Source organism: Ostrea edulis, chromosome 7 (assembly GCF_947568905.1).
Source record: "Ostrea edulis chromosome 7, xbOstEdul1.1, whole genome shotgun sequence".
Taxonomy (NCBI): domain Eukaryota; kingdom Metazoa; phylum Mollusca; class Bivalvia; order Ostreida; family Ostreidae; genus Ostrea; species Ostrea edulis.
In genome coordinates, this window is record NC_079170.1 from 83,721,257 (window position 1) to 83,747,753 (window position 26,497).

Consider the following 26,497-nt stretch of genomic DNA (forward strand, 5'->3'; position numbering starts at 1 on the left):
CAATAATAAAATTGTATAACTGTCTGAATAGGCATTAAAGTCGAAAACGCTAACAGTGAAATGTTATTCGAGTTTTGTGTTTCTTGACTTTTATTATTGGATATATATATATATATATATATATATATATATATATATTATATATAGTATTATATGTAGTATTATATTATATATATATATATATATATATATATATATATATATAATATAATATAATATAATATAATATATACATTTATAGGTTTAGTTTCCTTAAGTAGTGCAATCCATAACTTATTTTATAACCAATGATGTCAATTTGTTTGCTGTGAAGTTAATGTTTTGAACACACAGATCTCCATTCTGAAAGGCATGTAATATACCCTCTTCCATTTCTAGATACGGTAATTTTGTTCGAAAATTTCGAAAGTAAATATTTCAGAAGGCATTCCCAGCCTCTATATATCAAACCATAAACAGTTTAACAAAGGTATAAAATAACGAAGTGCCGGAATTTAGCAATGACTTTACAGAATTTTTCTAGAAATAGTCATATTTATATGTACATGTATTAATAATCAAATCTACAACGAATTATCAAATTCACTTGTGGACATGGGTTTAAGTTACAGATGATGCTACTAGAAATCAATGTGTGAATGATGAGTACCGGGGCATGGGTTTGTGTTGCAGATCTTAGTCTCCCTCTCGGTGTCAGATCCGGAACAGTTCCGCTCCCCATCACCTTGTTGAGGACCGGTACAATTCCTCGTCCGTTCTCTCCACATATAGCCACCCCCACAGGTAGCATTACAGGTAGTCCAGTTTGAAAAATCACCAAATTCAGTCCAATTTCCGCTCACTGAAATATCTGGGAATGATTTTGATAATGTTTAAATGTCAATGATGGAGGTACATATATGCATATTTGAAACGGATGTCTTGGAAAGGGTGCGATTTCAGGTCGATCGATCCTCATGTGATGTCATAGGTTTTTGCAAAAATCTTAATGAATTAAACTTTGCGCATGATAGAAATAGACCTTTTTAAGGAATTTTATTCACTGGATATAATAAAAAAATATTGTAAACTATTATTACTGAAAAAGTTTATATTTTCCATAGATAATCAATTATTTATGATTTAAAAAATGTTGTCAAGGGCAATGACTCCTACGCTGGAATTTCCTCTACTGGATGTCTATTATACATTGGTTTCCTTAATATCCACAATTAAGCTATACATATTTATGAATTAGCAGTTTTTTTTTAAACTGTTGATTTTTAAATTTTGTAAATTTCAACAAGTTTTTATCTATTTTTATGATTCTGTTTAACGAAAATGAGTGACTATCTGATGTTGATGTATGCTTCTGTTTTTGTATGTCTGACATCTTTTAAAAGGTGGCAACATATACATTTTCTATGGTTATTAATTAAATTCAACAGGGGATGCTTACTCCTCCTAGGCACCTGATCCCACCTCTGGTGTGTCCAGGGGTCCGTGTTTGCCCAACTATCTATTTTGTATTGCTTGTAGGAGTTATGAGATTGATCACTGTTCGTTATCTTCACCTTGCATTAAACTATCTTGAGTGGAAATTGATGTAGTTTTTCCACTTTTAACCATTAATATTGATAAGTTACATGGGGATGGAGCTACCTTAAGTTTCTTCAGGAAATAAAACTGCTTGTTAATGTGGGTTGTCTAGAGGTATCAATTGAGTCTATAATGTAGTACATCTGTTCAATTTACATAATGATCAAATGGAAACTTTGAATTGAGAAAAGATACTTGTAGATATATGTATTTTGTTAACTCTGGCACGTGTAATTGCCCTTAAAAGATCGCACGTCCATCAACATACACTCTGATCTAAGTAACTTTTAATTTCCTGGAATTAACAATAACATTCACTCATGAACTACATGTATTTCACATCATACAAAAAATAAACAAAGATTATAATGCGCTAAAACTCAAGGAAAGGGACATGCTTCTGAAGTAATTATATATTGGATTGCTGTGGCCTTCAGTTCGACAATTAGATATATCAACGACGTTTTATCTATTTTAAACAATAATAATTTTCCTCCATATGTCGATTCGATATATCCCTGTGAAGTGGAAATAAATGACACTACACAGTCGTCCACTTCTGCTTCATGCTTAGTTATTTCATTGCAAATAGATGTTAAATGCAAACTAACAACTCAGCTTTTTGGTAAATAGGATGATTTCAGATTCTCTATTGTCAACTTTCTTTTCCATATTTATGTAGCAATGCAAGGTGAAGATATCGAACAGTGATCAATCTCATAACTCCTACAAGCAATACAAAATAGATAGTTGGGCAAACACGGACCCCTGGACACACCAGAGGTGGGATCAGGTGCCTAAGAGGAGTAAGCACCCCCTGTTGACCGGTCACACCCGCCGTGAGCCCTATATCCTGATCTGGTAAACGGAGTTATCCGCAGTCAAAATCAGTGTGCCAAGAACGGCTTAACAATCGGTATGAAACACGTCAGACAGCATTTGACCCAATGCGAGATTGTATTCACGAACTAGATCGTTATAACGACCATAGAATTTGCGAAATATTTCATTATCACCTGCATATGGTGATTAGATCTCTCAATTGATTCGATACGCAAGAGTTTGTTCTGCGTATGATCAGTTTTTAAATCAAGGTAGGCTAATTACAAACAAGTTGATGGTGCAAGAGTTTCAACAATCTCGTTTAAAGTCAGCATTTCGCAACTTCTATGGTCGTTATAACAATGTAGTTTGCCAACACAACCTATCATTGATTCAAATGCTGTCTGACGTGTTTGATACCGATTGTTAAGCCGTTCACGGCACACTGATTTTGACTACGGATAACTCCGTTTACCTGATCAAGATATAGGGCTCACAGCGGGTGTGACGGGTCGACAGGGGATGTTTACTTCTTCTAGGCACCTGATGCCACCTCCGGTATATCCAGGGGACGGTACTTGTTCAACTTTCTATTTTGTATTGCTTATATTAGTTATGATATGGATCACTGTTAATTATCTTCACCTTTCATTATAATTAATATCAGACGTTGTAAGGCTTTAATCTGAAATTACCTGGACATCGCTTAATATAACAGGTTCTGTAACTTTGCTTGTAGTTACTGCCAGAACACCGTTTGCCTCCATTCCGTCCTCTGGTAGTTATACAAGTCCGGTATGATATATACTTCCTTCTTCCGTATCCACAGGACTTGCTGCATGTTCCTATTGGTTTCCATTTTCCCCACGATGACCACGTTGCTGTAATAGAATCAATGATGTATAAGTTTATCCCTTAAGCAATTCCATGCATCACTTATTTCTAGGGATGTCAACGAGTAGTCGACTATTGGACATTTTCAGTTGGGTGAATTTTTAAGGCACTATCGATTACTGACAAAAAGTATGGAAACCATGAAGTGCAATTATGAAAAAAAAACAAATATTTAATCAAATCAAAAAACCTGCTTTCTGGAACCACTAAATGCGGTATTTGATAAAATAGCTGAAACCATTTGTATCGCGCAAGTTATCAAACTCTGAAAAATTATGCTATTGTTTATACTATTCCATGATGTCATATTAATTCAAATGATGATGATTCTTGTACATTTCATTACAGCACCTGCCGTTTTGAAGATGTCGTATTTTGGATGATTAACTATTTGATGACATTTGTCTGCATCCATGTTCTACAGTATTTTTGATCAATGTGCCTGAAAGTAATATCATAAACATGAATGAATAAAGCAACGTATCCTTTTCAAATTTTTTAATTGAATATTCAACACCAAGATAGAGGTTCTTTAATCACAGTTCTCCCCTGAACTAACTCCCAACACCTTCTTCGATTTTGCAACTTTTTAACCATTGGGTCAACAAACTTTAATTAATGTACATGTATTTACTGTTTAAAGATAAAACCAAGATGTCACCCACCCATAGTTTTAGGGAAAAAAAAACCAAAAGCCGCTTTTAATCACCTAGCCTTCAATGAATATATTTTGACTGCTTATCTTAAGTTCTTCTACATGAACGCGTTTTCTGTTTGAATAAAAATGGGGAGAGAGGATGCTGAAATAACTGCAGTTCCAGCCCTAACGCTGCCATCTCCTGATATTGCTAGACTTTTGCGGAAACTTACTCCTATTTTGCTTTCAATTCTGACCCCACCTCGTGATCCACTTTTGGATGTATGTCATCACTTTTGTGATCCAGAACCTATGCTTTGGAGGGGTAGAGATGTTTTGGGACTGTTCTTCTCACACATGTATTCCTTTTTTGAAATTACTAGTGAAAGCCCAAACTCGTTTCGAGAGATTGTTCGTAATGGGTTTGCATTTCAGAGAAGAGCAAACCATGCACGCCACATACTTTCCCAAGAGAATCGGGTGCCTCTGTTCATGATCTGGTTGAGATGCTACCCTACTTACATGTACCATATGCTATCTGCATTATTTAACATTAGCCTCACAACAGTAAATGAAGAGATTATTTTTCTCATTGAGCCAGTCCAAGCCTACTTTTCTTCTTTTGTATCTTGGGCAACCATAAATGAATGGAGGCAAATGTTTGGCCTAAGTTGCCATCTGCAGTGGGTGCTATTGATGGAACTTCTTTTGAAATTTATAAACCAAGAACAGAGTCCCAGGAGCTGTACCATTCTGGTTATAGACAGTATCACGCTATTCATGAGCAGATTATCGTTGATAATTGGGGTATCATACGGTACGTTAAATGTGGATTCCCAGAGCATCAGAATGATGCCCAACAGTATGCCCTTTTACCCGAGATTTTCGGAAGAGAACTACCTTTCCCTGATGACTGTGTTTTACTTCCCGATAAAATATATCCAAATCGCTGATTTTAACATTTTCATGTCCAAAAATTCCTAGTCATATGTCAAAATTGGTACAACGACTTTATCAAAAAGATCCAGCTGAGACTCTATTGATAGAGTAAATTGTCTTATCTTCCATATTACACCATACATTGCCTTTTGTGCCTGTTCACATAAGTGTTTGTTAGGCTTACAAAAAGAACCGGAACGGGAAAATATTATCCCTAAGTATTTAAATTCTTTCACATTTTCAACAACACTGCTATGATAATAAAATACCTTTTTTGGAAGAGGGCCTTTAGAGAATACTAAAATCTTTGTCTTACTGACATTAACATTAAGTTTCCATTCTGAACAATACAAATAAAAAGCATTCAAGGCATTTTGCAAATCAACATCTGTGTCAGCCATGATAACAGCATCGTCTTCATATTGCATATAACAACATAAAAAGTTTTAAATACTTGTACAATTCATCTTCTATAGCATCTGTTATACTTTCTAAACTAATTATCTTTCTATCCAGTAGAAACCCCTCGAGGTCATTAATGTATAATGAAAATAAAAATGTAATGAATTTTCACCTTGGCGTACCCCGACATTGTAGTTAAAATAATCTGTAGTTGTGCCATTTAAGCGTACCATAGATTTGATTCCAATATACATATCTTCCGTGTAATTAAAACACTTCCTATTAACCCCACTCTTAATTACATATATTGTAGCTTATGCCACAACCCAATTCTCCAAACCGCATCGAAAGCTTCTTTAAAGTCAACGAATGCACAGAAAGACCGCTGTCTTAGATTATAAATAATATCAGACGTTGTAAGCCTTTAACCTGAAATTACCTGGACATCGCTTAATATAACAGGTTCTGTAACTTTGCTTGTAGTACTGCTACTAGGCTAAACATACGGAATGTTTTAAGAATATCAGAATCAAAAAAGTACAACAAATATAAGGTAATTAAATTATATATGCAAGGTGAAGATAACGAACAATGATCAATCTCATAACTCCTACAAGCAATACAAAATAGATAGTTGGGCAAACACGGACCCCTGGACACACCAGAGGTGGGATCAGGTGCCTAGGAGGAGTAAGCATCCCCTGTTGACCGGTCACACCCGCCGTGAGCCCCATATCCTGATCAGGTAAACGGAGTTATTCGCAGTCAAATCAGTGTGCCAAAAAACGGCTTAACAATCGATATGAAACACGTCAGACAGCATTTGACCCAATGCGAGGTTGTATTGACGAACTAGATCGTTATAACGACCATAGAATTTGCGAAATGCTGACTTCAATATATATATATATATATATATATATATATATACATACATGTATATATATATATATATATGTATATATATATATATATATATATATATATATATATAAAGCACTAAATAATCACAACTAGGTACTGAAAAAATCAGTACCTAGTTGTGATTATTTAGTGCTTTATATATTAATTAATTGATTTTCACATGTATCGTTTAGATCCTAGGGGTAAACGTAAGGTTGGGTGTTATAATTGTTTGTTTGTGCTTTATATATATATATATATATATATATATATATATATATATATATATATATAAGTTATGTTTTATAATTTGGTTTTAGAATACTGTATATTTCCCATATTAATGGACGCCAATCGTCGGAGGGATCGAATGGAAAACCAAAATGTATATATAAGTAATGTTTTGCAGTGAAAATGGTGTTACAAACTGAAATGACTGATCTGTTGGTATGTTTTCCATGATGAACTAATGGTCATGCTTTATGGAGCTTTCCTACTTTCATTCCCGTGGGGATACGGTATACAGTATTTCCTCAGTACCCCTTGCTTGTCATAAGAGACGATTAAATCGGGCGGTCTTGCGGATGACACCGCAATACCCCAGATTCCATGCTACAGCAAGTGTGGCATGATAAAGATCCGTCCCTGCCCAAAGGCGGTAAGCGCCGAGTATTGGCCTAAATGTTGCAGCCCTTCACCGGCAATGGTGACATCTCCATATGAGCGAAAAATTCTCGAGAAGAACGTTAACACAATTTCATATGAATGTGACGTCATATAATCATCCAGTTGGGTAAGAAGAAAGAACATTCAAATGAGGTTAAAGTAGTTCCCGAGTATGTAACGTGCAATATTTTATGGTCCAGCAAAACCACGGTTCTATATAAAATCTGTAGGAATATTACAAAATGTAATAAACAAAACGTATTCATTCTTTTTAAAGAATACCTTCTATCACAATGTTTTGAAAGTTATCTATATACAATTCTTTTATTGAGTGTAATTACCTGAGCATCCTTTGCGATAGCAGGTTTTGTATGTGTACTTGTATCTTTTTCCATTACACCTCTTGTGTCCCTTGCACGGTTTACAGAACCTATATTTAACGTACTTCTGCATTGCTATCCCGTGATACCTCCAGTACCTGTTACATTTGCAGGTCCCGATTGGTTTCCAAGTTCCCCAAGACGACCATCCTTCATTTATTATGAAAATGGATGGGAAAATATTTCAAAGTTCAACATGTCTGCATAAATATACATGTACACAGGGAACTGTAGATTTCCATCATTTTAAAGAAAACTTAAGCTTTATATAAACTAAAGAGTTAGAAATCCATCCGTTATAAAATCCTTCTACATATATTTACCTTGCAACACTGTTTTCCCCACAATTAAGATTACTGAGGCCCCATGTCACAGCAGGTGTAACGTAATAAATGCTCTCTCTCTCTCTCTCTCTCTCTCTCTCTCTCTCTCTCTCTCTCTCTCTACGTAAAAGGACCGAAGAGCCGGGCATAGCCCAAAATATTGCCACCCTTTACGGACAATGCTGATGTCTTAATTTGAGGGAAAAAATCCCAAGGGGATTTTAAACAAAAATCAACTAACCAATCATGTTCGCCAGTATATAAAAAATTTTAAAATTATTTCTGTATATATGAACTAGAAAATTGCAAAAGTTATCACACGCGAAAAAAAAAAACCTATAGTTATCAGGTTTGGTTGATTACTGATATTTCAATTTTTAATCTCTACAGACTTTGAAAATATCTTCACACTCTCTTGTTGTAAATGTCTAATAGATTTATTTTGTGAAAAATTATTATGATAACTTGATTGGGAGTTCTGTACCCAGCTCAGAAGAAAGATTAATCATGATAATGAATCATGATAGGCATGGTACACTAGAATTAACATAACAACAAATTCCCCAAAACACGCTAATCGGATAAGGGAAATGGAGCACATTATGTGATGTAAAGAGCGATCCCTGTGTTATTTACACGTTTCCATCTATGTTACTATCCTTTTTCGCAAAGATAACGAGCAAGAACGCTCCTACGAAGACTTGGTCTGGAAATAATGTTTTTTTCAAATACCGGATAGCGGTTTCTTTTCTGCGGTATTTAATTTTAATCTAATACAGTGGTTTTACATTTTAACGTTAATTTCTTAATATCTAAATTTGCGCCCATTGTATGTTCTCATACATTTTGTTTTTGTTTAATGTCAAATTATTTAGCTTGGAGGATAAATAAAGTACTTTGATGTTGTTATTGTGGATTACAATAAATTATTTTGCATAGAAGAAATGAACAACACACTGGTTTATTTTTTCATTTTCATATCCCGGAAGTCCATGTCCGCCAATTTATTTATAGTAACTATTCGGGTGTCTATGAGCTCTCTTCGGTTCTAGGGGTAAATAAACACCTTTGATCTCGTTTGTTTGGAATGTTAAGCAGATAGTTTGCACACCAGTAACACTATACTTTTTATGAATTTCCATACATTGTAACTCCATTTCCTCTCAAAACTATCTTGTATTAAAATTATCTGTATACCTATGAGCTAGAAAATCGCCAATGTTTACACTGGTGAAAAATCCGGTATTTATCGGGGTTAGGTTGATCAATGATATTTCAAGCTTCTGGATCATTAATACTTAATAAACTCTAATATCAACTTGGAATTCTTCATAGTCAAAAGGTACATGATAGGAATTTGTTATATATCAAAACAGACAGAGCCTAATGTAATGAACTCTAAAGCACAACGTCACTGTCTGACAATTATTTTATACGTAATTACCTGAACAACCTTGAGAGCATCTTGTGTATGTATACTTGTAACTTCTACCGTAGCATTTCCTCCCTCCATTGCATGGTCTAGGATTTGTACACGACCTGTATCTAACGTGTTTCTGCATTGGTCTTCCATAGGATTTATAGTATGAACATCTTCCAACTTTCCACCAATTTTTCCATGAAGACCATCCACCATTAACTACAAACGGAAATAATTTGACTCTGTTTGAAAACACAGACGAAACGTATCTTCATAACATACTGTATTTAATGTTCATTAAAAACCATTGGAAAATTCACATTTTCATAGCGCATTAATTCTGATAGGTCAATGCAAGGTATGCCCTTGCAATTAACAGTTTTTCAACTTTTCCTCGAAGTTAAGTTGGATTAAGTTGGAATTTGTCATGTTCTTTCCCTAAACCCCATATCTTACAGAAAGACTTAAAAGATGTATTAGGAACAATTCCAGTCTATCAAAATCAGTAAAATTCACATTATTTGCTGTAACTCAAGATAACACTTATTTGGGAAAAAAAACTTTGAAAATATCTTCAAACTCGTGTTTTAAATGTCTAATAGATTGATTTTGTGAAAGATCATTATGATAGCCTAATTGGGAGTTCTGAACCCTGGGGAGAAAATATAGCCATGATAATGAAGCATGATAGCCATGGTGCACTAGAATTAACATAACAACAAATTCTCAAAAACATGCTAATTGAAACAGGAAAATGTAGCACATTATGTGATGTAAAGACCGAGACTTGTGATATTTACACGTTTCCATCTATGTTAGTATCCTTTCAACTCATTACATAAATGTGATAGAGGGTTTAGTAATCTGCTTACATACAATTACCTCGACATCGTTTACGATTGCAACTTCTATACATATACTTGTAGCTTCTACCGGTACATCGTTTGCCTCTCCTGCATGGTCGGGGATTTGTACACGACCTATATTTGACGTATTTCCGGGTTGGTTTCCCACAGGTTCTGCCACATGTACATTTCCTCATTAACTTCCAACTTCCCCAAGAAGACCATCCTCCATAGGCTAGAAAAGGTCATCATTATGTGTTATGAAGTACAGAAATAAAATATTTTGAAAGTTCACATGTATCAAAGTATCAGTTAGGACGTGTAATGTAATTTTGATATGATGATGTTCTTGACAGAAATCTTATTGATATTGATCCCTGTTTCGAATTATGAATATTAGAAAATGTTATTCATATTTCAACGCTCCTGACATCAAGTGACATTAAACAACCTTACGTTTTATGCTAAAGGTTCAATTATTTCACTATCAACATGCAATATGTCTATATTTACTTTAGTGTTACATTGTAATTAGGTGAACATATACGAGCTGAAGTGTCTTTCTTCTACAGAGTCTGTAACGGTTCTCCATTTAGAAATCAATTTCAGTGATTATTTCCAGTCAAGTATAGTTAGTGCTATATCTTGCAAATATCTCTCCTTCGACAACATGTTTACATTTTCCATGAAGACAAAGAGCAAGATCACTCTTACGAAGCGTTGGACTGACAAGAATGCTTTTTGAAATACGGGATAGCGGTTTTTTCTGCGGTATTTAATTTCAATCAAATACAGTGGTTTTACATTCTATTGTCAAATTCTTAATATCTAAATTTGCTTCCATTGTATGTTCTGATAGATGTTGTTTTTATTTGATGTTGAAAGCATACATCAACTTCTTTACATTTGAGTGTATATCAAGTACTTTGATGTTGGTTATTCTGGATTACACTAAATTCTTTTGCACAGAAGTAATGAACTGATGTATTTGTTTTCATATCTCGAAGGTCCATGTGTGCCAATATATTTTTAGTAACTATTTGCATGATTACACCTCTGGTGTGTCCAGGGGTTCGTGTTTGTTCAAATATATAATTTGTATTGCTTGTAGGAGTTAGGAGATCAATCACTGTTCACTATCTTCACCTTTCATGCTTGTGACCTCTCTTTGGTTCGGGAAGTAAATACACATCTTTGATCTCCTTTGTTTGTGATGTCAAGCAGACATTTTTCACACCAGCAACACTATACTTTTTATGAAGTTTCATGTCTTGCAACTCAATCTCCTCTAAAGAATATCTTCTGTTCGAATTATCTGTATACCTATGAGCTAGAACATCGCCAAAGTTTACGAGTGCGAAAAATGCAGTATTTATCGGGGTTAGGTTGATCAATGATATTTCAAGCCTCTAGATCATATACTCTTCACAAACTCTAGTATACCAAGTTGGAATTCTTCATGTCAAAGGCTACATGAACGGAATTTGCTAAATATAAAAACGGACAGAGCCTAATGCAATGAACTCTAAAGCACAACGTCACTGTCTGACAATTATTTTATACGTAATTACCTGAACAACCTTGAGAGCATCTTGTGTATGTATACTTGTAACTTCTACCGTAGCATTTCCTCCCTCCATTGCATGGTCTAGGATTTGTACACGACCTGTATATAACGTGTTTCTGCATTGGTCTTCCATAGGATTTATAGTATGAGCATCTTCCAACTTTCCACCGATTTTTCCATGAAGACCATCCACCATTAACTACAAACCGAACACATTTGACTCTGTTTGAAAACACAGACGGAACGTTTCTTCATACCATATTTAAGGCTGATCAAAAACCATTGAAAAATTCACATTCTCATAGCGCATTAAAACTTAAAGATCAATGCAAGGTATGTACTTGCAATTAACAGTTCTTAAACGTTTCCTCCAAGCTTCATTGATTTAAACATTTTGGTCTTAATAATTTTCTACGACTTTCTGGACGGAAAATCATTTCTAACATATAATATGTGAAGAGACAGGATATCAGGATGTACTAAAGAAACTAACAAATATCAATATCATACTTCTAAAACGTAAATTATAACCCCAATATTATAGGCATTTAGCGTTTCTTCGGGAACTCTAAACTATCCGTAACTAAATTATACAATACCAAACGAAATGATGTACCTTCACACATACTTTGAATAAGACCATTTCGATTTGCTAACTAAGTAGCATAGAAGGAAATAGTAATAAACGTTTCCAAGACTATCTATAAGTTGTGCAACTATAAATACATTTTCTCGTAATTTATTTTTTAAGTGATACTTATAGGCTTTCGTAGAAAAGAAATATATCGAAAAAATATATTTTAAAAAGAAATTGAAACGAAATGTTCAAATTTAAGATATAATCACTATATTAAAATGAAAAGAACAAGTATCGATCCCTATCAAAATTGGTAGAAATTACTAGAAAAATTATATTGCTGTTAATTGTATGTACTTTTCATTAAGAAATTAGTTTTCTTTATAAATTCATTTGATTTGAAACCATTTTACATTAAAATAATGTAGTTGTATTTATTACACGGACTCCTGGACACACCGGAGGTAGCATCCGGTGACTTGGAAGAGTAAGAGTCCCCTGTCGACCGGTCACATCTGCCGTGAGCCATATATTTTGATCAGGGAAACGGAGGTATCCGTAGTCAAAATCAATGTGCCAAGATCGACCTACCAATCGGCATGGCACACGTCAGACAGAATTTAACCCTATGACAGGTTGTATTGGCAAACTAGATCGTTATAACAAGCATATAATTTGCGAAATGATGACTTTGAGGGAGACTTTTGAAACCCCTGTACCATCATCCTGTTTGTCAGTAGCTTGCTTCGATTCAAAAACTGAACATACAAAGAACAATCTCTTGTAAACACGATTTGCAGGAGGTGATAATGGGATATTGCTATATAAATATGTGAAGTTGGCGATGGAGAAGTTGAAATCATCCCGTTTGTCATAAAGATGAATTGATAGTTTGCAGTTAATATCTCCTGCAAACAATATCTAAGTATGCAGGAGAAGTGGACGAGTCTGCGATGTCTTTTATTTTGAGTTCGCTGGGATATATTAAATCGACATTTGGATGAAAATTATCATTTTTAATAGATGATGCATCGTCGATATATCTAAATGTCGAATTCAAGGCCACAGCACGAGATGCTTTCTTCTCGCGTAGAAGGTTTTGAATAAACTTCTTAAGAATATAACAACGAGTCAGCTAACAAAGGAGCACAATTCATGCTCATGGGGATTCCAACAGACTGTTGGAAGACCTAATCACCAAAGACCACGAAGATTAGTTAACGAGGAACTTCAGCATATTTTTTATTTCAACTTCAAAGTACTTATCCCGTGGGGATCGGGTTAGAATAGGTCCTCAGTTCCCCCTTGATAGTCGTAAGAGGCTACTAAATGGGGCTGTCCTTCGAATGAGACCACAAAAACCGAGGTCCCCTGTCACAGCACGTAGGGCACGATTAAGATCCCTCCCTGCTCAATGGCCATAACCACCGAACATAGATCTAAAATTTGCAGCCCTTCACCGGCAGTGTTGACGTCTCCATATGAATGAAATATTCACAAGAGAGACGTTAACAATATTTAATCAATCAGTCAATCAGATTACTTGTGCTTGGAATCAGAGTGGCGTTTAGAAAAGTAATATTTTGAATGACTGATCACTAGATAGGAATATTTGAGGTTTCCATTTTTGTTAAAGAAGCGAACACATCTATTATGTCAAAAAGTCTAGCCTTTAACGTATCGTGAGGAATGGTCGTGTAAAGAGTTGAAAAGTCATATGTTTTGATGTTGTTGATTTGAGATGTCAAAATTTCTCATTTTCTGGTGTGTCCAGAGGTCCGTGTTTGCCCGACTATCTATTTTGTATTTCTTCTAGGAGTTATGAGATTGATCATTGTTCGTTATCTTCACCTTGCATAAAGCAGATTGTCGTCACTTCACTTCTAAGGCAAGTTTTTCTTTATTCAATATATTTAGTAAATACCGTAATGCATTGCAAACAGCTTTGCCATTTTCTCTTATCCTACAACTTTATAGTAAAAATAATCTCAAGTTTGCATAATGTGAATGTAATATTGTTTCACACGTCATAATGTACCAGTAGTGAGTATATTATATCAAAGTATTGAGTATATATGGTCAGAACTTTATGCTCATAGGGTAGTAGTAAAGTTACATATGCGTAGCTTTTTGTACGTGCAATGCAGTGTACAGTGTATATACGTTGTATAGCAAAATAGGTGATGTATATAGAAGTAGTGGTAAAATGTAAAACCATAGTATTAACGTTATAATGGATTTATCAAATGTACAGTATGAAGTTTACGTACATAGTAAACTGTTGTGTAACGATACAGTATGTATTCTTGAAATGACATTTATATTATAGGTCCAAGGTACAAGTAGACCAAATACAGGAAATATTGCCATTCACACGTTATACCTCTGCCCGCCAAAGTTTGGGAACAAGACCATATAATTTGGAAGCAGAAACCAACTTTAATTATTCAATGAACTATAGTGGAACTTTAAATGACTAAGAGGGACGGAATCGACCTACAGTCAGCGAGAAAGACGATGAAATGTATTAAAAGCGGTTTCTCTTTTAATATGCAAATATGGGAAATACAAAATACTATCGAAAAAAATGTTTTACTAAAGTGAAAACATAAAAAGAATGTCATATTTGCAAGTAATGTCTTTGATATGGTACTTTGACCAACGAAATAACGTGATATTATAAGAATTCTATGTATTTAAATACTTATAACTTACTTAGTTTGTGTATCAGTCGAATTCGGGTGATCTAACAGTGTATGAGAAACTTACTCAGTACATTCACTTACGCAGTGGTGAATATTAGTCCCACTCCCGAGTGTAAACAAGTTATTTCGCGCCTCACTATACACGAGAATTCTCCAAAGGGAAATACCTCGGACGTATCTCGAAACTCGCGTATTTGTACAAACGTTAAAAATATCTTCAAACTCATCTTTTAAATGTCTAATAGATTGATTTGTTTGAAAGATCATTACGATACCTGATTAAAAGTTCTGAACCCTTGGAAGAAATAAATAGCTATGATAATGAAGCATGATAGCCATGGTGCACTAGAATTAATATAACAACAAATTCCCCAAAGTAAACTAATCGGAGTAGGACAATGGAGCACATTATGTGATGTAAAGACCGAGCGTTGTGCTATCTACACGTTTCCATCTATGTTACTACCTTTTCAATTGATTACATACATGTAATACAGGATTAGGGAATCTGTCCATATTTACTCAATACTTTGATATGATATACTCACTACTGGTACATTATGACGTGTGAAACAATATTACATTCACATTATGCAAACTTGATATTATTTTTACTATAAAGTTGTAGGATAAGAGAAAATGGCAAAGATGTTGGCAATGCATTACGGTATTTACTAAATATATTGAATAAAGATAAACTTGCCTTAGAAGTGAAGTGAAGACAATCTGTTTTATGCAAAGTGAAAATAAGGAACAGTGATCAATCTCATAACTCCTATAAACAATAGAAAATAGATAGTTGGGTACACCAGAGGTGTGATCAGGTGCCTAGGAGGAGTAAGCATCCCCCGTTGACCGGTCACACCCGCCCTATATCTCTTAATACTCCTAATCGAAGTATCAACAAGATCATCACAAGCGGTACATAATACGCCCATCGGACAGTGATGACGAAATTTCAGTGCAATATCTGTATCCATAATGCGTAAAAGTTCAGGATACTATTTTATCTACTTTTAGCCCTAAAGTACTTCTTGGTGCACCAAATGAGCTGAAATGAAAACGGAATCTGAATTTATCGGAGAGGAGGGTTGTGACTACAATTCAGGGCAATACTTGTATCCATAACCAACAAAAAATCTGGAAAACTGTTAGACCTACGTTTAGCCATAAGGTAGATCACAGTGCACCAATCCGGCTGGAATGCAACGGGAACTTATATATGTCTCCGAGAGGAAGCTTGTGACTAAATTTCAGGGCAATATCTGTATCCGTAACGACAAAAGTCAAGAAAACTATCACTGTTAGCCCTAACGTAGGTCAGGGTGAGTGCACCAATCCAGCTGAATTGCAAACTGGACTTGAATTCCTCCGAGAGGATACATCTGATTAAACTTCAGGATAATAACTGTAGGAGTAACGAAAAAAGGCTGGAAAACTTATTCTTGCAAAATATCAACGTGGTACGTGCATTCCGTATGGGAAAAGCTCGGAAAACATTACCTCTGATGGGTGAACGTAAATACAACGCCATGATATAATATGTACCGTCTCACGACGGACTACTGAAAATGGAGCATATCATCCTCTACAAAGACCGACTCTTTCTATATCCACACGATTCGATCTATATTACTATTCTGCATATGAATACATACATGCTATAGAGAATATAGAAATCTGCTTACATACAATTACCTCGACATCGTTTACGATTGCAAGTTCTATACATATACTTGTAGCTTCTACCGGTACATCGTTTGCCTCTCCTGCATGGTCGAGGATTTGTACATGACCTATATTTGACGTATTTCCGGGTTGGTTTCCCACAGGTTCTGCCACATCTACATTTCTTCACTAACTTCCAACTTCCCCAAGAAGACCATCCTCCATAGGCTAGAAAAGGTCATCATTATGTGTTACGAAGTACAGAAATAAAATATTTTGAAAGTTCACAAGTATCAAAGTATCAGTTAGGACGTGTAATGTAATTTTGATATGATGATGTTGTTGACAGAAATGTTAATGATATGTATTCTTGTTTCCAAATCCAAATCTGAGAAACTGATAGTGACATTCCAACGCTTCTGACTTCAAGTCACATAAAACAACCTTACGTTTTATGTTAAACATTCATTTATTTCACTATCAGCATGTAATATGTATACGTTTTCTCGTGTGCTACATAATGAAATTAGAGGAACATATAGTAGAAAAGTGTTTCTCTTTAATATGGTTTCGAACGGTCCTCCATTTGGAAATCAATTATATTGACTATTTCCCATCACGTCTGGTCAGTACTATCCCTCGCAGATATTTCTCTTTCGACAAAATGTTTGCATTTTCCGCAAATAAAACAAGCAACACCTCTTCTACGAAGCGTTCCACTGAAAATAATACTCTTTGAAACACTGTACAGGAATTTCGTATTTGCCGTGTATAATTTCGTGAATTTCTTAATTTCTAAATTTCCTTCCAAATGTGTATACAGTGATATATGTTGTCTTCCTTTAATGGGAATATGACATTTTCAGCTTGGACGGTAAATAAACTACTCTAATGTCGATTATTGCGGATTAGAATCAATTTTGTGCACAAAAATAATTACCAACACACGGATGATTAATTTTCAGATTTTGAAAGTCCATGTCCGCCAAATTATTTCCCACTAACATTAATTGTATACTGATGAAGACCCTTCAGCTCGGGGGTAATTGTTCTGTGTTTGATGTCGTTTTTTCTGGTGTCAATAAAACGTTTTTAACACCAGTAATCAAAATTATACTGTTTATAATTGTCCATATTTTGTAACTCTGTGTCCCCCAAAATATCGTCTCCTAACATTATTTGTATACCTATCAACTAAAAAGCTAAAAAGTTTTCACCTGCGGCCACAAATAAAAAAAAGAACAAAAAAAACAAAAAAACCGGTATTTATCCAATGTGGTTGATCAGTAATATTTAAAATTTCTAGATCATTCTTTCCTCAAAAACTCAAGCATATCGAGTTGGACTTCTAAATAGCCAAAATCTACATGAAAGGAATTTTGCAAAACATTGAAAAAAAAGACGGAGCCTAATGGGATTATAAAGTACAACGTCACTGTCAGACAATTGCTTTCTACGTAAATAATTCAATATCACTTGTAACACATAGTTTGATAGGTTCATTAAACTCTATCAATATTTTTTCATGTCGTATAAAAAAAACAAAGCTGTCGTTTATTCCCGATATACATAAAGGTATGACGAACTGAACTGACGTTACAATTCGTTTTGGCTGTTCAGTTTCTATTTTGTTGCTATGGCGATATTGGTCCGCGTCATAAAAGATTTATCTTTTCTCTAGAATTATCTTCAAATGATATTTAACACGATTTACTAAACTAAATTGTAAGGAAAGAAAGCAATTTTTATTAAATTTTTACGATCTAAAGTAAGTTGGGATTAAAATGAGTAAAAATTACTTTCATTCCTTAATTACCTGAACATCCTTTCGAATAGCATCTTGTGTATTTATACTTGTAACTTCTACCGTAGCATTTCCTCCCCCCATTGCATGGTCGAGGATTTTTACAGGACCTGTATCTAACGTGTTTCTGCATTCGTCTTCCGTAGGATTTATAGTATGCACATCTTCCAACTTTCCTCCAATTTTTCCACGACGACCATCCACCATTGACTACAAACAGAAATAAGTAGACTGAAAAGTGAAGATAACGAACAGGGATCAATATCATAACTCCTGTAAGCAATACAAAATAGATAACTGGGCAAACACGGACCCTTGGACACACCATCAGGTGCCTACGGAGAGTAAGCATCTCCTGTTGATCGTTCACACCCACCGTGAGCCCTGTGTCCTGATCAGGTACACGGAGTTATCCGTAGTCCAAATCAGTGTGTCAAGAACGGCCTAACAATCGGTATCTTAAAAAAAGACGATACTGATATCTATAATATATTCAAAAATTATTACAAAATTTCTTAATACATTAATCCTGATCGCTGATTGCAAGGTTTGTCCTTGCAATGAACAGTTTCTCAACATTTTCCTTCAAAATCGCCATTTAGTGAAAACGTTCGTGAGTGAATGCTTTTTCGCAGCTTATTGGTAGGAAAATCATATTTCTTTAACATGTGACAAAACAGGAAGAACCATAGACATTAAAATTCTAATGCACATGCCTAGCCATATGGAAGTTAATAATATTGTGTCTTTAAAGCTATAGAAGCTGTCAAACTTCCAGAATAACGAATTTCATTCTTTTCCCTGATATGAATCCCATACTGAACAGATTTCTTCCCTACATCCCCATGCCTAACAGAAAATCTTTTACATGCTTTGTCAACAATGCAAGTGTACCTAAGTTTGTAAAATGTCTATTCTTTGTCGTGACGCATAAGTTACAACATGACCCTATTTAGTACAAACTTTGAAAATGTCCTCAAACATTCTCTTGTTGTAAATATCTAATTGAACGATTTTGTGAAATATCATTATGATAACCTTACTACGAATTATGTATCCTGAGACCTAAGATAAGTAAAATTAACAGTACAACAAATTTATAAAAGTTCCTAATGCAAGGTGAAGATAACGAACAGTGATCAATCTCATAACTCCTATAAACAATACAAAATAGATAGTTGGGCACACCAGAGGTGAGATCAGGTGCCTAGGAGGAGTAAGCATCCCTGTTGACCGGTCACACCCGCCGTGAGCCCTATATCTCTTAATACTCCTAATCGAAGTATCAACAAGATCATCACAAGCGGTACATCATACGCCCATCGGGCAGTAATGACGAAATTTCAGTGCAATATCTGTATCCATAGTGCGTAAAAGTTCAGGATACTATTTTAACTACTTTTAGGCCTAAAGTACTTCATGGTGCACCAAATGAGCTGAAATGAAAACGGAATCTGAATTCTTCGAAAAGAAGGGTTGTGACTACAATTCAGGGCAATACTTGTATCCATAACCAACAAAAAATCTGGAAAACTATTAGACCTATGTTTAGCCATAAGGTAGATCACAGTGCACCAATCCGGCTGAAAGGCAACGGGAACTTATATTTCTCCGAGAGGAAGCTTGTGACTAAATTTCAGGGCAATATCTGTATCCGTAACGACAAAAGTCAAGAAAACTATCACTGTTAGCCCTAACGTAGGTCAGGGTGAGTGCACCAATCCAGCTGAATTGCAAACTGGACCTGAATTCCTCCGAGAGGATACATGTGACTAAACTTCAGGATAATAACCGTAGGAGTAACGAAAAAAGTCTGGAAAACTTATTCTTGCAAAATATCAACGTTGTACGTGCATTCCGTATGGGAGAAGCCTGGAAAACATTACCTCTGATGGGTGAACGTAAATACAACGCCATGATATAATATGTACCGTCTCACGACGGACTACTGAAAATGGAGCATATCATCCTCTACAAAGACCGACTCTTTCTATATCTACACGATTCGATCTATATTACTATTCTGCATATGAATACATACATGCTATAGAGAATATAGAAATCTGCTTACATACAATTACCTCGACATCGTTTACGATTGCAAGTTCTATACATATACTTGTAGCTTCTACCGGTACATCGTTTGCCTCTCCTGCATGGTCGAGGATTTGTACATGACCTATATTTGACGTATTTCCGGGTTGGTTTCCCACAGGTTCTGCCACATCTACATTTCTTCACTAACTTCCAACTTCCCCAAGAAGACCATCCTCCATAGGCTAGAAAAGGTCATCATTATGTGTTACGAAGTACAGAAATAAAATATTTTGAAAGTTCACAAGTATCAAAGTATCAGTTAGGACGTGTAATGTAATTTTGATATGATGATGTTGTTGACAGAAATGTTAATGATATGTATTCTTGTTTCCAAATCCAAATCTGAGAAACTGATAGTGACATTCCAACGCTTCTGACTTCAAGTCACATAAAACAACCTTACGTTTTATGTTAAACATTCATTTATTTCACTATCAGCATGTAATATGTATACGTTTTCTCGTGTGCTACATAATGAAATTAGAGGAACATATAGTAGAAAAGTGTTTCTCTTTAATATGGTTTCGAACGGTCCTCCATTTGGAAATCAATTATATTGACTATTTCCCATCACGTCTGGTCAGTACTATCCCTCGCAGATATTTCTCTTTCGACAAAATGTTTGCATTTTCCGCAAATAAAACAAGCAACACCTCTTCTACGAAGCGTTCCACTGAAAATAATACTCTTTGAAACACTGTACAGGAATTTCGTATTTGCCGTGTATAATTTCGTGAATTTCTTAATTTCTAAATTTCCTTCCAAATGTGTATACAGTGATATATGTTGTCTTCCTTTAATGGGAATATGACATTTTCAGCTTGGACGGTAAATAAACTACTCTAATGTCGATTATTGCGGATTAGAATCAATTTTGTGCACAAAAATAATTACCAACACACGGATGATTAATTTTCAGATTTTGAAAGTCCATGTCCGCCAAATTATTTCCCACTAACATTAATTGTATACTGATGAAGACCCTTCAGCTCGGGGGTAATTGTTCTGTGTTTGATGTCGTTTTTTCTGGTGTCAATAAAACGTTTTTAACACCAGTAATCAAAATTATACTATTTATAATTGTCCATATTTTGTAACTCTGTGTCCCCCAAAATATCGTCTCCTAACATTATTTGTATACCTATCAACTAAAAAGCTAAAAAGTTTTCACCTGCGGCCACAAATAAAAAAAAGAACAAAAAAAAAAAAAAACCGGTATTTATCCAATGTGGTTGATCAGTAATATTTAAAATTTCTAGATCATTCTTTCCTCAAAAACTCAAGCATATCGAGTTGGACTTCTAAATAGCCAAAATCTACATGAAAGGAATTTTGCAAAACATTGAAAAAAAAGACGGAGCCTAATGGGATTATAAAGTACAACGTCACTGTCAGACAATTGCTTTCTACGTAAATAATTCAATATCACTTGTAACACATAGTTTGATAGGTTCATTAAACTCTATCAATATTTTTTCATGTCGTATAAAAAAAACAAAGCTGTCGTTTATTCCCGATATACATAAAGGTATGACGAACTGAACTGACGTTACAATTCGTTTTGGCTGTTCAGTTTCTATTTTGTTGCTATGGCGATATTGGTCCGCGTCATAAAAGATTTATCTTTTCTCTAGAATTATCTTCAAATGATATTTAACACGATTTACTAAACTAAATTGTAAGGAAAGAAAGCAATTTTTATTAAATTTTTACGATCTAAAGTAAGTTGGGATTAAAATGAGTAAAAATTACTTTCATTCCTTAATTACCTGAACATCCTTTCGAATAGCATCTTGTGTATTTATACTTGTAACTTCTACCGTAGCATTTCCTCCCCCCATTGCATGGTCGAGGATTTTTACAGGACCTGTATCTAACGTGTTTCTGCATTCGTCTTCCGTAGGATTTATAGTATGCACATCTTCCAACTTTCCTCCAATTTTTCCACGACGACCATCCACCATTGACTACAAACAGAAATAAGTAGACTGAAAAGTGAAGATAACGAACAGGGATCAATATCATAACTCCTGTAAGCAATACAAAATAGATAACTGGGCAAACACGGGCCCTTGGACACACCATCAGGTGCCTACGGAGAGTAAGCATCTCCTGTTGATCGTTCACACCCACCGTGAGCCCTGTGTCCTGATCAGGTACACGGAGTTATCCGTAGTCCAAATCAGTGTGTCAAGAACGGCCTAACAATCGGTATCTTAAAAAAGACGATACTGATATCTATAATATATTCAAAAATTATTACAAAATTTCTTAATACATTAATCCTGATCGCTGATTGCAAGGTTTGTCCTTGCAATGAACAGTTTCTCAACATTTTCCTTCAAAATCGCCATTTAGTGAAAACGTTCGTGAGTGAATGCTTTTTCGCAGCTTATTGGTAGGAAAATCATATTTCTTTAACATGTGACAAAACAGGAAGAACCATAGACATTAAAATTCTAATGCACATGCCTAGCCATATGGAAGTTAATAATATTGTGTCTTTAAAGCTATAGAAGCTGTCAAACTTCCAGAATAACGAATTTCATTCTTTTCCCTGATATGAATCCCATACTGAACAGATTTCTTCCCTACATCCCCATGCCTAACAGAAAATCTTTTACATGCTTTGTCAACAATGCAAGTGTACCTAAGTTTGTAAAATGTCTATTCTTTGTCGTGACGCATAAGTTACAACATGACCCTATTTAGTACAAACTTTGAAAATGTCCTCAAACATTCTCTTGTTGTAAATATCTAATTGAACGATTTTGTGAAATATCATTATGATAACCTTACTACGAATTATGTATCCTGAGACCTAAGATAAGTAAAATTATCAGTACAACAAATTTATAAAAGTTCCTAATGCAAGGTGAAGATAACGAACAGTGATCAATCTCATAACTCCTATAAACAATACAAAATAGATAGTTGGGCACACCAGAGGTGAGATCAGGTGCCTAGGAGGAGTAAGCATCCCTGTTGACCGGTCACACCCGCCGTGAGCCCTATATCTCTTAATACTCCTAATCGAAGTATCAACAAGATCATCACAAGCGGTACATCATACGCCCATCGGGCAGTAATGACGAAATTTCAGTGCAATATCTGTATCCATAGTGCGTAAAAGTTCAGGATACTATTTTAACTACTTTTAGGCCTAAAGTACTTCATGGTGCACCAAATGAGCTGAAATGAAAACGGAATCTGAATTCTTCGAAAAGAAGGGTTGTGACTACAATTCAGGGCAATACTTGTATCCATAACCAACAAAAAATCTGGAAAACTATTAGACCTATGTTTAGCCATAAGGTAGATCACAGTGCACCAATCCGGCTGAAAGGCAACGGGAACTTATATTTCTCCGAGAGGAAGCTTGTGACTAAATTTCAGGGCAATATCTGTATCCGTAACGACAAAAGTCAAGAAAACTATCACTGTTAGCCCTAACGTAGGTCAGGGTGAGTGCACCAATCCAGCTGAATTGCAAACTGGACCTGAATTCCTCCGAGAGGATACATGTGACTAAACTTCAGGATAATAACCGTAGGAGTAACGAAAAAAGTCTGGAAAACTTATTCTTGCAAAATATCAACGTTGTACGTGCATTCCGTATGGGAGAAGCCTGGAAAACATTACCTCTGATGGGTGAACGTAAATACAACGCCATGATATAATATGTACCGTCTCACGACGGACTACTGAAAATGGAGCATATCATCCTCTACAAAGACCGACTCTTTCTATATCTACACGATTCGATCTATATTACTATTCTGCATATGAATACATACATGCTATAGAGAATATAGAAATCTGCTTACATACAATTACCTCGACATCGTTTACGATTGCAAGTTCTATACATATACTTGTAGCTTCTACCGGTACATCGTTTGCCTCTCCTGCATGGTCGAGGATTTGTACATGACCTATATTTGACGTATTTCCGGGTTGGTTTCCCACAGGTTCTGCCACATCTACATTTCTTCACTAACTTCCAACTTCCCCAAGAAGACCATCCTCCATAGGCTAGAAAAGGTCATCATTATGTGTTACGAAGTACAGAAATAAAATATTTTGAAAGTTCACAAGTATCAAAGTATCAGTTAGGACGTGTAATGTAATTTTGATATGATGATGTTGTTGACAGAAATGTTAATGATATGTATTCTTGTTTCCAAATCCAAATCTGAGAAACTGATAGTGACATTCCAACGCTTCTGACTTCAAGTCACATAAAACAACCTTACGTTTTATGTTAAACATTCATTTATTTCACTATCAGCATGTAATATGTATACGTTTTCTCGTGTGCTACATAATGAAATTAGAGGAACATATAGTAGAAAAGTGTTTCTCTTTAATATGGTTTCGAACGGTCCTCCATTTGGAAATCAATTATATTGACTATTTCCCATCACGTCTGGTCAGTACTATCCCTCGCAGATATTTCTCTTTCGACAAAATGTTTGCATTTTCCGCAAATAAAACAAGCAACACCTCTTCTACGAAGCGTTCCACTGAAAATAATACTCTTTGAAACACTGTACAGGAATTTCGTATTTGCCGTGTATAATTTCGTGAATTTCTTAATTTCTAAATTTCCTTCCAAATGTGTATACAGTGATATATGTTGTCTTCCTTTAATGGGAATATGACATTTTCAGCTTGGACGGTAAATAAACTACTCTAATGTCGATTATTGCGGATTAGAATCAATTTTGTGCACAAAAATAATTACCAACACACGGATGATTAATTTTCAGATTTTGAAAGTCCATGTCCGCCAAATTATTTCCCACTAACATTAATTGTATACTGATGAAGACCCTTCAGCTCGGGGGTAATTGTTCTGTGTTTGATGTCGTTTTTTCTGGTGTCAATAAAACGTTTTTAACACCAGTAATCAAAATTATACTGTTTATAATTGTCCATATTTTGTAACTCTGTGTCCCCCAAAATATCGTCTCCTAACATTATTTGTATACCTATCAACTAAAAAGCTAAAAAGTTTTCACCTGCGGCCACAAATAAAAAAAAGAACAAAAAAAAAACAAAAAACCGGTATTTATCCAATGTGGTTGATCAGTAATATTTAAAATTTCTAGATCATTCTTTCCTCAAAAACTCAAGCATATCGAGTTGGACTTCTAAATAGCCAAAATCTACATGAAAGGAATTTTGCAAAACATTGAAAAAAAAGACGGAGCCTAATGGGATTATAAAGTACAACGTCACTGTCAGACAATTGCTTTCTACGTAAATAATTCAATATCACTTGTAACACATAGTTTGATAGGTTCATTAAACTCTATCAATATTTTTTCATGTCGTATAAAAAAACAAAGCTGTCGTTTATTCCCGATATACATAAAGGTATGACGAACTGAACTGACGTTACAATTCGTTTTGGCTGTTCAGTTTCTATTTTGTTGCTATGGCGATATTGGTCCGCGTCATAAAAGATTTATCTTTTCTCTAGAATTATCTTCAAATGATATTTAACACGATTTACTAAACTAAATTGTAAGGAAAGAAAGCAATTTTTATTAAATTTTTACGATCTAAAGTAAGTTGGGATTAAAATGAGTAAAAATTACTTTCATTCCTTAATTACCTGAACATCCTTTCGAATAGCATCTTGTGTATTTATACTTGTAACTTCTACCGTAGCATTTCCTCCCCCCATTGCATGGTCGAGGATTTTTACAGGACCTGTATCTAACGTGTTTCTGCATTCGTCTTCCGTAGGATTTATAGTATGCACATCTTCCAACTTTCCTCCAATTTTTCCACGACGACCATCCACCATTGACTACAAACAGAAATAAGTAGACTGAAAAGTGAAGATAACGAACAGGGATCAATATCATAACTCCTGTAAGCAATACAAAATAGATAACTGGGCAAACACGGACCCTTGGACACACCATCAGGTGCCTACGGAGAGTAAGCATCTCCTGTTGATCGTTCACACCCACCGTGAGCCCTGTGTCCTGATCAGGTACACGGAGTTATCCGTAGTCCAAATCAGTGTGTCAAGAACGGCCTAACAATCGGTATCTTAAAAAAAGACGATACTGATATCTATAATATATTCAAAAATTATTACAAAATTTCTTAATACATTAATCCTGATCGCTGATTGCAAGGTTTGTCCTTGCAATGAACAGTTTCTCAACATTTTCCTTCAAAATCGCCATTTAGTGAAAACGTTCGTGAGTGAATGCTTTTTCGCAGCTTATTGGTAGGAAAATCATATTT

At 35.1% G+C, this 26,497-nt stretch overlaps 1 protein-coding gene across 8 annotated transcripts in view; it reads right to left on the minus strand.

Annotated features, from left to right (window-relative positions):
• Window positions 1-26,497, minus strand: part of LOC125654081 (SCO-spondin-like) — a 58,875-nt gene that overhangs the window by 10,088 nt on the left and 22,290 nt on the right. For 5 of the 8 annotated variants that reach the window (XM_056142765.1, XM_056142769.1, XM_056142766.1 and 2 more), the window contains exons 15-26: window positions 25,851-26,048; window positions 24,065-24,262; window positions 21,997-22,194; window positions 20,212-20,409; window positions 18,143-18,340; window positions 16,357-16,554; window positions 11,381-11,575; window positions 9,847-10,044; window positions 8,989-9,183; window positions 7,183-7,371; window positions 3,096-3,281; window positions 650-850 (exon numbers count right to left, since the gene is read on the minus strand). In XM_056142765.1, the coding sequence (XP_055998740.1) occupies window positions 650-850; window positions 3,096-3,281; window positions 7,183-7,371; window positions 8,989-9,183; window positions 9,847-10,044; window positions 11,381-11,575; window positions 16,357-16,554; window positions 18,143-18,340; window positions 20,212-20,409; window positions 21,997-22,194; window positions 24,065-24,262; window positions 25,851-26,048 (2,352 nt within the window). The remainder of the gene's footprint in view (window positions 1-649; window positions 851-3,095; window positions 3,282-7,182; window positions 7,372-8,988; window positions 9,184-9,846; window positions 10,045-11,380; window positions 11,576-16,356; window positions 16,555-18,142; window positions 18,341-20,211; window positions 20,410-21,996; window positions 22,195-24,064; window positions 24,263-25,850; window positions 26,049-26,497) is intronic. The other 3 variants (XM_056142771.1, XM_056142770.1, XM_056142767.1) reach the window with 1 other exon arrangement.